Source organism: Choloepus didactylus, chromosome 2 (assembly GCF_015220235.1).
Source record: "Choloepus didactylus isolate mChoDid1 chromosome 2, mChoDid1.pri, whole genome shotgun sequence".
Taxonomy (NCBI): domain Eukaryota; kingdom Metazoa; phylum Chordata; class Mammalia; order Pilosa; family Megalonychidae; genus Choloepus; species Choloepus didactylus.
Genome location: NC_051308.1, coordinates 54,800,771 through 54,815,070, shown reverse-complemented (window position 1 = coordinate 54,815,070; position 14,300 = coordinate 54,800,771). Strand labels below are relative to the sequence as shown.

General features: G+C 38.0%; 1 protein-coding gene across 3 annotated transcripts in view; it reads right to left on the bottom strand.

Annotated features, from left to right (window-relative positions):
• The window catches only part of NUCKS1 (nuclear casein kinase and cyclin dependent kinase substrate 1), a 28,400-nt gene extending 14,846 nt beyond the window's left edge, over positions 1 to 13,554 (bottom strand). For 2 of the 3 annotated variants that reach the window (XM_037824895.1, XM_037824897.1), the window contains exon 1: positions 13,453 to 13,553. In XM_037824895.1, coding sequence (XP_037680823.1) covers positions 13,453 to 13,469 — 17 coding nt within the window. In that variant the 5' untranslated portion in view covers positions 13,470 to 13,553. Of the gene's footprint in view, positions 1 to 13,452 lie in introns of all 3 variants that reach the window. The other variant, XM_037824896.1, reaches the window with a different exon arrangement.
• Between the last annotated feature and the right edge of the window lie 746 nt (positions 13,555 to 14,300).

Genomic DNA, 14,300 nt, shown 5'->3' with positions numbered 1-14,300 from the left:
TGGACGCAGGAGATATCAGGGGTGAGCAGTGTGGCCAGAAGCTCAGTGAGCCTGTCTCCAAATGGTCTCACTTGCATTGGACTCCTTGGCTTGTGTTTTATCCTATGTACAGACAGAACCCCACAAACATGCCTGAGATTTAATTTCCTACCAACCAGGTGGAGAGTGGGTCCACAGAGCTGATTTTATTTTTTAGAGAAATAAAAGAATATATGTATGTTTAAAAACAAAACAAAAAACAAAAACAAAAACAAAACAAAAACAAAAAACACACAATCGACTTAAAATCTAAGATTTCATTTCTTGCCACTTAACTCTTAAGCAACCCAGGAAGTCTGTAGTTCCTCCAACCATATTATTTTTTTCCCTCTTGCTGCAGCTAGAATGCTGTTCCTGTCACTCCTACTCCTATCAGATACCCTGACTCCTCGCAACACACTTAAGCTTTTATTGATACTATATAATCCACAAAATGTCTGTCTTCCCTACTAAAAGTGAGCTTCTTGAGGACAGAGGCTGTCTGTTCATTAGGAACATCAAATTGAAGAAACGTGTTTGATGAGAGAATGGACTTGGCATCTGTGCAGGATGAGGGCAGGAAGAGGCAGCAATAGAGAGGAGGTTACAAGACTGGAGTCTTGAGTGTACCAGACATTCAATTCCCAACTGTCCTTCATGACAAAAGAAATTTAATTTCTTCTGTATTAAATAACTTGTTACTTTAAACCTAAGAAATTAAAAAGGCAACTATTTAGCACAGTTTTTTCTATACTAGTTTTCAACGAGAACTACAGAAATGCTTTGTAAGCTATATTGACATTATATTAGAAGGTAAATCGAAAGGCCATTCCTTCCTTTAAAACACAAATATTTTAACTTTCAATTATCTGAAAATGCCTAGAATTATCCTAAATAACAAATGTCATTTATCAAAAAACTATAAAACTCGAGTAAACAAAACATGAATATAAAAGCAATCTTGTCTTACTAAGGGTATATGACCAAAAACCAATGCAACCTATCCGTAAATGCTAAAGTGGGAAAAGAAAAAGTAATTTACATAAAAGATCTGTGTAACCAGGGTCATAATAACAACTCATTATAATGACTTATAATAGTTTGCTTCATTTCTCAAACTATATCCTGCCTTCTAAAGATGCTTATTAAAATAGCCTACTATTTGGAGATTTACCTTACTTAAGCTGAAATACATTTTGAGGAACTTGTTGCCAAGTAAACTGGAAATTCAGAAGATAATATTAGAATAGACACACTAACTTAAGAGTAACATTTAAGTCTAAGCACGGGAAGTTCTACTTCTAGCTGAAATAACCAAATATTCTTACTTTCTCAAAATACCATTACTTAAATTAAATGCCAAGGCTAAACTAATTCTTTGTAAAACGAGTATCAACAACTAGAATTGGGAAAGTAACACAAAACTTCAATACAGCCTAGAGGTAAAAAAACCCAAATTTTTGGACTGCGTTTCAATTCTGGCTAAGCCACTTACTAGCTGTTATGTCCTTGAGCAAGTTACTTCCCCTCACTGAGTTTCAGTTTCCTCACCTGTAAAATAGGAATAACAAAACCTCTCTCTCAAGGTTGTTATGAGAATAAGAGAAAATGTAGGTATAGTACTCAGCACAGTGCTAGGTACACAATAACTATCCAATAAATAGCTATTACTCTTGTCTAAAGGTTAACTTGTTCTCTAACCAATGCCACTGCAATTCTGAATGTACATGATTAACACCTTTAATTATTTGGATACAATGAGTAAGCCACTCAATTTTAAAAGACGCATGTCAAAGTAGTGGGTCTACTTCCATTTAGAAAGATTATCTTAAAAGGCTTCTTGCTCATTTCTCTAAAATGCAATATCAAAATACCTCCCTATTTCTATAGTAAGCTGTTTCCAACCTTGTGGCAAAGTTTTCAGGTTATTGTTTAGGCCAGAGAAAGTAGAAATAGCAATTATTTTAAAGCCATCATTTAAGTCATTCTAGACCAATTTCCATCATTCAAATCAACTGGAGTTTGATCTAAACAAATCTAAAAGGTTGCACTAGAAAAGAGAGCTACTGTTACCCAGTAAGGAATACAAACGTTTAAATAAAAAATTCAGGAACTCAAAAAAAATTCAGTTTTGTGTTTCCTCTTACTTTAAAAGCTGCATATAATCTCTACACCTCAATTCTGTATGTACCTTGGTCACCAGGAACCAAATCCTGGATGATCCCCAGGGGTTATGTACCTGTTTAAAGTGTAAAAATAAAAGGTTAAGTGGGAAGCTAGAAAAAGAACACTACAAGATTTGTTTGGCACCAAACATGGACAGTTCATATTACAAAGCAATCTATTAACAAGAGGATTTTTAGTTTCACTCTCTTAATCATCAACATCTTTCTACTAAATACTGACAAGTCTACCTAAACATGCTTTTCCTTTCTTATAGCAGCAACTAAGACCCAAACAATAATATTCTTGCTAAGTGAGGTTTGTAACCAACATTCTGAAGAGACCAGGATCACAAAATTTTAGAGATGGAAATTACTATGATTTTGAAATTATCTCATTTATAACCCCCTTAACTTTACAGATGAGAAAACAACTGAGACCCTACAATCTAGTTCTCCTTTTTAACAACCCTTCACATCAGAATATAAAGAGAGATGTGTCTCAAGCTTCAGGTAGAAGAGGAAAGCTGAACAATGAAACTGTCAAAACACAACTCACCTTTAATTAATGACACCCCCAATTTTAAACTACTTAAGGTACTAAACCACTTTCTCAAGTCAAAAGCACATTAGTTCAATTAAGGTGACTATACTTCCATTTCATCTTGAAGAAGCTATATTGTTCAAGCTATATTCAAAAAGAATATTCACAATGTTAAAAGCTTTGTAAGTCCAATGCAAGGAAGAAAAAAAAAATCTTTGCTAACTTTCTAGAATTTAACAAGTTTCTCATTAGACATTAAAGAACCTTTCAAATCTGAATTTTGAGAAACCCAAAAATAGCCAAAAAAGCTCTTTTCACTCATCACCTATGTGGTAAACATCACATTTCATCAGAATCCTACAGGATCTTGTATAACAATGTTTTTTTTTTCTACTAACATCTCTTCTAATGTTTTTCAGTCTATAGGTCAAAACCCACTATTCGGTCCTAAAACCAATTTCGTGGTATATAAGCAGCATTTTAAAAGAAAAACAAAAGGTATATACAAACTAAGAGAAAAATGTCACCTAATTAATCACACGTTCCCAAAAAACTTGTTCCAGGTGTCTCTGTTCATGTGTATAGTGAACTGCAATGGAAAATGTATTTATTGGAACCCCATCACAAAATTTTGAGAGCCATGCTTTAGAATAAAAAAGTGGATTGCAAAAAGAAATTTCCAAAGTAGTTTTTAGTTTTACATTTACAAAAAAATGATGTCATTGACCCGAGCCCCAAAAGAAAGATATCTCTTCCCAATATTAGTCTCAAATTTTAAAAGAAGTCCCTTAAGCATTCATAAGGCTATCCAAATTAGGTGGGTAGTGGTAGAGAGATACGATGGTACCAGAAGGATTAAATACCAGAACTATTGGACCTTAGACAATCGAATCCAACCATGTCCAAAGCTTGTAGGCTGTCAAAAAAAATATCCCTAGAAAGAAATGTCTGAGAACCTCTCATCATCTCCCAAGCCAGCCTATTCTAAGAAAACTCCAATAATTAAATAGTTCTACACAATGAGGTAAAATCTGTCTCTAACATCCACTCATGGTTCTAACTTCTGGGATCTTCCTCTAATCTAATCTCTCCTCCACAGAGCATCTCTTAAAATCTCTATGACAATTTCCACTACTTTTTTCTTGGAGGCTAGAGTTCTTTTAACACTACTCATATGACATGTTTCAAGTACCACAGCAATCTCGTTAATTTCCTCCACTTCACCTCCAATTCAGTAAAGTCTATCAAGAAATGCCCAGAACTAAACCTAAGCACATAGTTAAAAAAAGGTGGTGCGTGTAGGGTGAGCTGATTATGACCTTCCTCTTTTGAGTCTACACTATGCTTCTACTAATACAATCCAAGACCTCATTTGACTTTTGGGCTGCTTACATCACTCACTGGACTTGATACTGCAATTCCAGTAACTAAAATCTCCCTTTCCAAAATCTAAAATCTTTTTGTATCCCGACTGTGATTTCAACATATTTCTTTTCTCAACTTCACATTATCTAAATATTTAATCAGCATGCCACCAAGGTCCTCATCCAAGTCATCAGTAAAAAGATAGGCCAAGAACAAAGCTTTTTAAGGCACCATTGGAAATATTCTTCCTGGCTAACATCTACCAATTAATCAGCCCTCTCTGGGTATGGCTACTGAGGCACAAACCCTTCACACTGAACTATCATTCTGCCTATGATTTCTTATCTTAGCCCAAGGACCTCATGTGAAGCTTTGTCAAAAGTTCTGTTGAAAGAAAAAAACAACACTATTTTTACAGTATTCTTTCTAATACTTTCTTAAAAAAAGAAATGAGTTCATTTAAGTCAGTGATAGTAAAACCTTTCAGCAAAAAACCCTTTATGTTCAAACAAAATCTTCTGAGAAATCATAAAACACAGCTAACCAGAAGTAAAAGCATTTTAAGAGTATAGGTTTGTTTTACAACTTCAATTAAAATTTTTTTTTACTTACTACAAAATTTTCCTATTTGTGTTTTGTCAAAACAGGTTTTCTATGGGTTTCCTGGTTAGATCAGTTTAGATATCACTCCCTTAAACATTCAAAAAGAACATTCACAATGTTAAAAGCTTTGAAAGTCCTGCATTAAAGAAAACTGCTTAGCTTGATCTCTAAAATTATTTTTCAAAAATAAAATTTGAATCCAATGTTTGAGATATCCCTGAAAGCCAGTATTCTGAAGTTTGACTCCATGCTGATTCTTATGAATTAGAAGAGCAGCTAATATGTGCCAGATACTTCACCTATAGTCTTAAAAGAGGAGCTAATTTTATTTCAGTTTTATACAATACTAATGCTCAGAAAGGTTAAATAACTTTACTATCACCTAAGTGGTAATGCCAATTTTCGAACCTAAACCCATCTAGCCCTATATCCTACACACATCACTTCTCAAACTTCCTAGGTATTCAGAGATCTCTTTTACAGAACTAACTGATGTCATTAAGCTTCCAGCATATCAATTATTTCCCCCTCTTTAAAACTTATGAGTATCACATCATTCCATTCTTCTACCCCTCAAAGATTATATGCCAATTTTTTTCACGATATAAGAATCCCGAGTTCATTGAGTCCAGGATATCTGAACTCAACTCAGTAGGTAATTTCTTAAAATTGCTTCATTTATCTTGAGCTTCAAGTTACTTTTACCTAAGAGAGATGTTGCTTTGAATGCACTGTATATCATTCTATTAATTACATTTAAAATACACAATTCAGAAACAAAGTCACCAGACATAAGAACGTAAAAAGAAAAAACCAAATACATGTATTTAGAAAAGGGCTCCTAGCATATTTTCAAATGGGAAAAGTTCATGATTTCTGCAGAAAGAGGGAAGTAAAGGATTTCTGAATGATGGACCAGGCACATCTGTTTATTAAATTGTCACCCCCCCCCCTTTTTAATCGACTTCCAGATGTTTTAGTTCAGCGCTCCCTTTTTAAATCAACTTCCAAATGTTTTAGTCCAGAAGAACACATATTAACTCTACATGGCACTCCTTATTCCCAGGACAAGTCATTTTACAACTTACCGTATTCAGTTCCATCGTATTTTCTCCATATAGGAAAGTCTTTTCTTTCAAAGTCACACACATACAATTCTTAATGAGTGTAATAAATTGACAAAATGTGCTAGGCTAGATTTTCCCCAACAATTCATCACAAAACCTGAAAAACTGGGGACAGAGAATCCTCAATTAGGTGAAACTGAAGGGGTCTCAGATGAGCATATTATTGCTGAGTTAAGTCAAGTTCTGTTCTGCAGCAGAGAAGGTGTCAGAAACCCCAGTGGAATCTTCCAGATTGTCTTAACCCAATCACTAAGGACAAACCTGTAGAACGACAAAGTCAAGTTTATTGACTCATTACAACAAAGGAGACAGCACACCTGAGATGTGTGCGGCTTCTCAGCAAACAAAGGAAGATTCATTATAGGATTTGGGAGAAAAGGAAGCTTCTAGCTGAAATTTAAATGAACTAGTGTCTTAATGGGCTGAAAGGAAAGCAGGACTGTGTGTAAAGGGGAGACCATCAGGTCTAGTCTGTCAAGCGGATCTCAGGTCCTTTCTTTGCAGAGAAGTTAGGGTAGGTGTAGAACGTTGTTTCCAGCAATCCCTTATCTGAAGCTCTGCACCTGATTTGTAAATTGAGGCTAATTGTGTGTCAAAATGACTTTAATCTTCCTGACAAAACTGCAGTCTCTGATTTGAGAGAATCAAGTCTTTCAGCAAGAAAGCAGTAGTCACTCAAACAACAGGGTTGTTATCTTTACAGACGCAACGTATCCTTGGAAGAAAGATAGCTGTCTTTATCTGTGCCTGTTATCCCAGCCCAATGAATGGCAGGGTGGATTTTTACTTTTGTGGTCCAAGCTCATTTTTACTTTCTCAAGTAGTTCATCTTCTAGGCCATTTAATCTTGACAGATGAAGGATTATACACATCCAACAAAAGGTAGCTGGGAAGGAAATCTCACTGAAGATCACCTTGCTTAGCAGATTACCAACAGGCACACCATATTTCAGGGATTATATCCAATTCAAAAAATAGATATGTACTAAGAAGCACCTGAAAATATGCTTAACCCAGTTGAAACACTCTTGGGCAGCCTGTGTTTCTCTCACCTAGTTATTTTGAAACTGGAATATGATAACATTTGAGGCTCTTCAAGGCACTTGTCGTCAAATGACTGTTTAGATAGTAGCTACATAAAAAATATGGCAGTGCAGTTCTGTAACAATCACTTCCACTTCCTAGAATCTAGATAGTTTTTCAGAACAAAACAAAGAGATGCCAGTTTGACTAAGTGGTCTTGCACTTAATCCCTCCAACTGTGCACAATATAGGTGCCTCCTAAATGTTGTCTCTAATCTCAACAACCCAAGATTAAGTGACCAAGAAACTACCTCTTCTGAATCTACAGTAATGAAGTCACTTTAATTTCTATCTTTGCAGCAAGAATTTTTAAAATGCAAATAGACATAACTCCTTACATATGCTAAATAATTTTAAGTTCTAGTAACCAAAGTTTGCAAAGCAAGCTATCTAGCTGTGCAGACTGCAAATCATACAACTACAGGAGGACAGGATTCACACAGCTTTTAATGTGAATGGTGTTCCGGAATTGCAGGATATCATGGCCTTGTTTAAATTTCTGGGAAAAATGGACCCCCCGCCCCCCAAAAAAAGTCCCTTACTGGAAATTAGTTTTCTCCTCCTTATTAAAGAATGGTAATTTTAGAGCTGGAAGAAATCTGTGAGAAAAAGCTTTGAAAATTGTTAAATGCTTTGTAAATGCAAGATACCATTATTCTCAAGAAGTGCAACATCATTATATAAATTGATTGCTAAGTAGAGGCTGAAACCCAAGTTTCCTGATACCCAAGGGTTTCTTTTGCTATGCCATGCTACCTTATCCCAATAATTAGTTTTCTCACTGAGACTTAACACAAAATTGTTTAGTTGCCTTATCTTAGCTTGTAATCACTGTCAAGTGAAACCAATTCCTTCTAATTTTAATTAATCTTAATTTCCTTCTAATTTTAATATACTGAGTTGTGTAATAAATGCGTGGAGCCTTTTCAAATGCCACCATTTTTCTAATTCTTTAATATGATGAATCACAGTAACGGATTTTCTTAAGTTTTGTTACTGGGGCATGATACGTATTTCATCACAATATATTTTTAATAAACATTGGATTCAGCTAGCTATTATCTTGTTCGGCATTTTGACATCTACATTGAATGTGAAATGAACCTATAATTTTCTTGTACAGTCCTGTTAGACGACTTTTTAGTTTATTCACTCATTTTAGTCAGAGAGAAATGTCTGAGCATTTAAATATGTATCAACTTAAAAAACAATGCCACCTAACATTCACAGTTTTTTAAATAGTCTCACACTAACCACTTCGGTTTTTTCCTCCATTCAGGTATATCTTCCTTTAATTCCTTCACATAAGCTTCTATTATTCTTTCCAAAAAATCATCCTTTTCTACATTTCTCCATCTAACATTCACTTTATTTTTGAGTTAATCTTTTCCATTAAAGCCCTAATTTGAACCGTCAGCCCCTCCAAAGAAGCCAAAGTGCACTATACCACCTTGAGAAAGAGGAACACCCCATGGCAATATGTCACATGTGAAAGATCACACCAGCTTTGGGTTAGCCAAACATGGATTTGACTTCCAGCTCCAATCTTGACAAGTTATGTTAACTTGGGCTAATTTTTTAATTCATCAAAGCCTCAGCTGCCTCACACATGATATAAGGATGATCTATACTTTGCTTGAAGAGTTGCTGCAAGATTTCAAAATTACCTGGCAGAACATCTAGCACATAAGTTATTCAGTAAATAGTGGTTTTGAGTTTGGAACTGATTTCGTTTTTTTAAAACTGAAGTTTTTGAGAAAGGGAGTTTTACTGTTAAAGACCTACAATCCTAAAATCCCTAACACACAATCTAGAAATCCCAAAAGGCCTGAAAACCAAGATTTTCATAACTGACATTGTATGAAAACCTGACCTGACTTGAAGAATGTAAGGTTTTTTTCCAGCCTTTATTTAATGGGAAAATTCCTGTTTCACGTGCTTGATTATTAATGTGTTTTACTTGTTGGTGAGGCTACATCACCATATGTACCTTGCTGCTTTCAAAATTCTGAATTCCCACACACACATGGCATCAAGGGTTTCACACTAGGGATTGTGGACCTGTAATACATTCTGTGTTGCAACAAATAAGTAAATGTAAATCTAGAAGAAAGGAGAATGGCCAAGAATCTTACAGTCAAAATTCAACTATTTAATTAGCTCTACATTTAATTCTTTGGGCTTTAAAGTCATCACTGGTAAATTGAAGGAATTGGACTAAATCTCTGAAGTTCTTTCTAGCTTTACTTAATTTTAATTAAAAAAAATATCAGAAAATGATTTTAAGTATTGAGTTGAACAATGTTGTCCCTAAAATATTTCCTATACCGAGTCCAAAAGCTATGTATAAAGAATGTACTCACCATTGAAGAGATTACTAAATAAAACACATTTGACCATCTTCATGCCAAATACTAGGAAGGAGAGTGGTACTGTAGAAAAAATGCTAGTTTTGTGTCCAAATCTGGAATCAAATCTTGGCTCTATTATAGCTTTATGACCTTGAATAATGTGTTCTTAAAAGCTTTTTTGTTACCTGTCAGAAAGGTATTTAAAATACCCTTTTCAGGATTGTAGTGAGGATAAAACTAGGTAAAGTGAAAGTCTCTATCAGAATGCCTGACTCTGCATTTATTCTCAATAATAAATTTGTTCAGTAACAAACCACAGAAATTACCATCATTTCCCGTATAATTAAATACATGTTTGTTGGGAACGCTGACTACTTTGGTTTTCTTATAAAATGAAATTCCTCTGTTATTCAGGCTTTGCAAATTATTCTGTGAGATATCATTGATAGCATGTCTTTGACAGTAAGGTCTATAGAAGGATTATGTCTTTTTGGAGGAAAGTGACATTTAAGTAATAATAAAATATATAGAGACAAGGTTAATAAAATCACACTTCTCCCCCCCCACACACACACACCTGGGATGGAGAATACAAAGAGATATAAGGAACGAGGCTCATCTACAGCCACATTTACTAGGATAATAAAAAGTGATTCCCATCAGCTTCTAAGAATCCATACTATAATAGAATACATCTGTGGGCTACAATTTTTGTCTTTCTGTGCATACATGATGTCATAAATTTCAAGCTACATTAAATTTTCAGGTTTCCAAGTTTTCCCTTTAACTGAGGACTTCTTGAAACTAATTTCCTGACAAAAGTATTAATTTTAGAATCCAAACACATACCAAACTAAATCCTTGTTGAAAACAATTTGGAATTTCAGGAAATATGCTAATTTTCAACATAATTATAAAATGACAAAATATAAAAGTAATTTTATATATACCTGTAAGAGCCTATGCTTTCACAACTAAACTTTCAATGTTAAAGGTTCCTTATAACGTCAGGTTAAATAAAAGGAGTACACTTATGTTAGAAAGAAAGGAGCAAGTAAGATAATTTGAGTGACTTGGGTCACTTTCAATATGAAGGAGGATATGTGGAGAGTATACCAAGCTGAATTTCAAGAAACTTGGTTTCTAGTCTCAACAAATCACACTTTCTTTCTCATGTTTTATAATAATACTTTCCTTCCTTGCTCCCAAGTATAAGAGTCATGAAAGTACTTTGAAAGTTAAAGGTGCCGCATTATTTTCTCTAATCAACATCAGTAACATCTATTCGGCAAAGGGCAAAGGGATTATGGGGAAGTCGAGGTTGGGGATGAGCAGGATTAGGAATTTAGAAATCTAGGGTCTTAGACCCACCCTTGACATCTAGTAGTGTGTGATTCAAGGCACATCACTTCTCCAGATCCCAGTTAAGTCACTTGTAAAATGAGTTTGCCTACTATTCTTTCTAGCTCCAAGGCTGATTTTATGCTTTATCATTTTGAATCCAAGGCCTAAAATATTGGGGCTCTCATTACATACAGTACGAGTCAGTTGCTGTAAAAGGTACTCTGTAAGACAGCAATCCTGTACCAGCAAAACTACTTAGATATAATGTGCTAGACATACATTTTTGAGAAAATGTTGTAGCTGATTGGGTCATCATTTGCATCATTGGGAAACTGGTGCCAAGGCACCATTATTACATTTCTATATGCTCTTTAAATACTTAGGTTAATATTAAATTAAAAAGGATATTTACAGTAAAAAAATGAAAACCAGAAGTTTTGCAAAATTATTATTATATAGGCCTAAGGGCATAAACATACCCCCAAAGATGCACTGTGGCATTGATTATTTTCCAGCATGTGCCTTTTTTTTTAAACCAGGCTGATGGTTCTGAAACCAGATCAATGTCTGTCAATTTTTTGTTAAATGTTCTAGGGTACACAGATTCTTCAATTACACTTTGAAAGGAAAACACTTTCCTAAGACAGGACTGTTTTATTGCAAAATTTAACAAACCACCAAACTCAAGTTTAATTATTTCTGCTTTGTTTATTGTTGGTCATGAGTATATTAAAGACTTCTTTTAAAAAAGTTACATTGAAGAGACTTTATCACTAAAATATGGATAACCAGAAATCAAGTTGTTTTGAAAATTATAACTTGAAAGTGACAAAAGCCCACTCTTCAGTTAGGGGCAAATAAACAGGATAAAATTATTTTTAACATAGAGTAAGAAAAAAACTTGTGCAAAAATCCCAGTGCCTTAAAAAAAAAAAAAAAAAAAAAAAAGACTGTGCTTAACATATTTATCCCCACATGGTGATATTTAAAATCCAGTTTTTGAACAAAAAAGTTCTGTTCATGTGCCAATATCTATATCTGGGAACACAAATTCAGGCAGGTGAGTCTAACAAAGTCACTACAATAAAACAGAAAGTCATCAAAACTTAGTGAAGTTTAAAAGGTACAGAAAAATAATCGTCCAATTTCACCACAGTTATTACTTCCAGGAGACAAAATACCCAATTCAGATAGAACAAATCTTTATTATAGTATTGTCTATTGACCTGATCCTAAAGAAATATTCCACGAGCTGATGCCACACACTGGTTAATTTACATGCCAATAAAAAGTATGCATACTTTAAAATAGCTATTCAGACTCCTTGCCAAAAAGCCGGCAAAACTTTCCCGGTGGCGATGGTGTTATCAGATGCGGATTGAAATCGGAAGGCAGACAAGTCAGGCTGTTAGCTCACTGTCCCCATCCCCACCGATACCCTAACATCGGAACATGCAGCACCATACCACCACCAGTTGGAGAGGAATCATCTAGTCAGGGGATAAAACGTGGTGAAACAAAACCCTTCCCGGGGTCCCATTCTCTCCTTAGACCCCTGAGTCAAGACATTTGTTTCCCACAAAGTTTGGAATGAAGAAACATTTTTTTCCCCAAAACTTTTCCATTGTTCCAAATAAACATTTTAAGCCTTAACTCTCTCTTTCCTTTATTTTTCAACTGATCCTTTAACTATTTACCTCGAAAACACTATGGAAAGTAGCCAATTCTTTACATTACACAAGTGTCAAGGAACTAACGTTTATTTACAACAGCTCTCCTTTTAAAGGCCTCAACAGATTGAACTAAACCACACGCCTCCATAAACGGCACATTCCATACAATGGCCGGGAGAATTCCACTGGAAAAGAGCAAACTTGTTGAAATTCTGAGAATAAAGTCTGATGGTAACTAAACCTAGCCCTTTTATTAAAGTTGGTCGGGGGAGAGAGGTGGTTCCAAAAACATCCCGACACGTACACCGGGTGAGAGAAGAGGTAGCGGAACGAGAACCACACGGGATTTGAGCCTTGCTGTTAACCCGCACCTCCCTGAGTTAAGGACGTTTCCCCGAGGAAGGACATTCCTAATCGGAGGGAAAGGGCGAACTTTGGGGTTAACCGTCTCAAAACTCCCGATTTAGGGGAGAGGCAGCGGCCCACTTTTTTCCAGGGCTCAGTCCCGAACCCGAATCTTTGCCCGAGGGGAAAAGAACCGGTCTCACCGTCAGCCGGCCCGATCCGGGAGGCGGGGCCCTGCGGCGACTCGGGAGAACGGAGGCGGGGTGGCAGTGCCGCCCCACCCCCTTTGCATGGAACACCCCCGTCCGCTAGGGAAAGTGAGCCGAACCCTCCCACCCCCACCCTCACCCCCACCCCCACGCAAGTCTAGAGGGGAAAGGGCCAAACAAGTGCCTCCGCCCCTCCTCACTTAAGGTGGGAATTCGAGCACAAGTCCACCGCTTTCCCCTCAACGGGATCCAAGCGGCCCGCCCCGAGCAGGTGGGGCCTGGTTAGGAGCGCTGACCTCACACCCCTCCCCCTCCCCGGCCACTGGCGATTCAGGGAACACCCCGCCTGCTCCAGAACAGTGGGTGGGGGAGGCAGTAGGGCGGCCTCAAGCCCTGCAACGGCGCGGGGCGCGGAGAAGCGCGCGCACGGGCGCGCGGCCGCCACCCCCGCGCAGTCCCGCGTGCCAGCAAGGCCCCCCCCACGCTCAAGGGCGCGCGCGGGGCCCGAAAGGGAGGAGGCCGCGCGTGGTATCAGAGAGGGCCGCAATCCAGGCTTTTGTCCCCCACTCCTTCACCACTCACTCCCAGCCCCCTCCAACCCGCTCCAGGCCTCGGACTCCGCACTGACCTGACAGGCCGAGACATGTTCGCTGTCGAAACAGGACCGAGTCGAGAAGCCAAGGACCAGGACCCCCCCCACCCCGCGCGCTCGGCGCCCCACCCCCCCCGAACTTCGGCCGATGGGGCCGCTGCCGCCGAACCCCGAGCTGCTGGCTTCTCAAACTCCGCCGCTCCTTGGTTCAGGGCCTCTTGATCAGACGAGCCCCCCGCTCCCCCGTCTCTTCAAAATGGATGAATCAAACCAGCCGAAAATGCGCCAAAGCCGCTGTGCAACCGAACGCACTAGGGCATATGCGCTCCGCCCTAACCCGCCCGCTCATTGGCGATTCGTGCCAGATGCGCCCAGCTCATTAGTTCATTTGAATCATCACGTTTCCACGACCCCGCCTTGCTCCCTGATAGGCTCCGCCTACACCGTGGGGTCCTATTAGTCAAGATGTTCTGAGAGCGCACGGCCGCAAAACAAAAATGGTCGCTGCTCGGTCCGCCCCCTGGGTTTCACTCCCGAGTTGCAGATTCGCCTTAGGTCGCAACTTGGAACAACTAGAAAATACAATTTATACAGGGTTCAGCATCACCCAGTGTTAATTTAATGGTGTTTCATTTCGCTTGTCTTGATCGTCGAGAAACTCAGAAAAGAGCGAAACCTGCGGAATAGACAGCAGATTCGACACTAAGGGGCTGCTTCAAAATTGGAGGGAAATTCCATAGGTTCAAAAAATTTGACCTTACATCCCCAAGCCCCACCCCCTAGCTTCAGCACTAGCCCTCAGGGGCCCAATCACGCAACTGGAGTAAAGAGACAGGATCATAACCAAGGAATAATCACCCTCAGTTTCTACGCCTCTTCTCCAT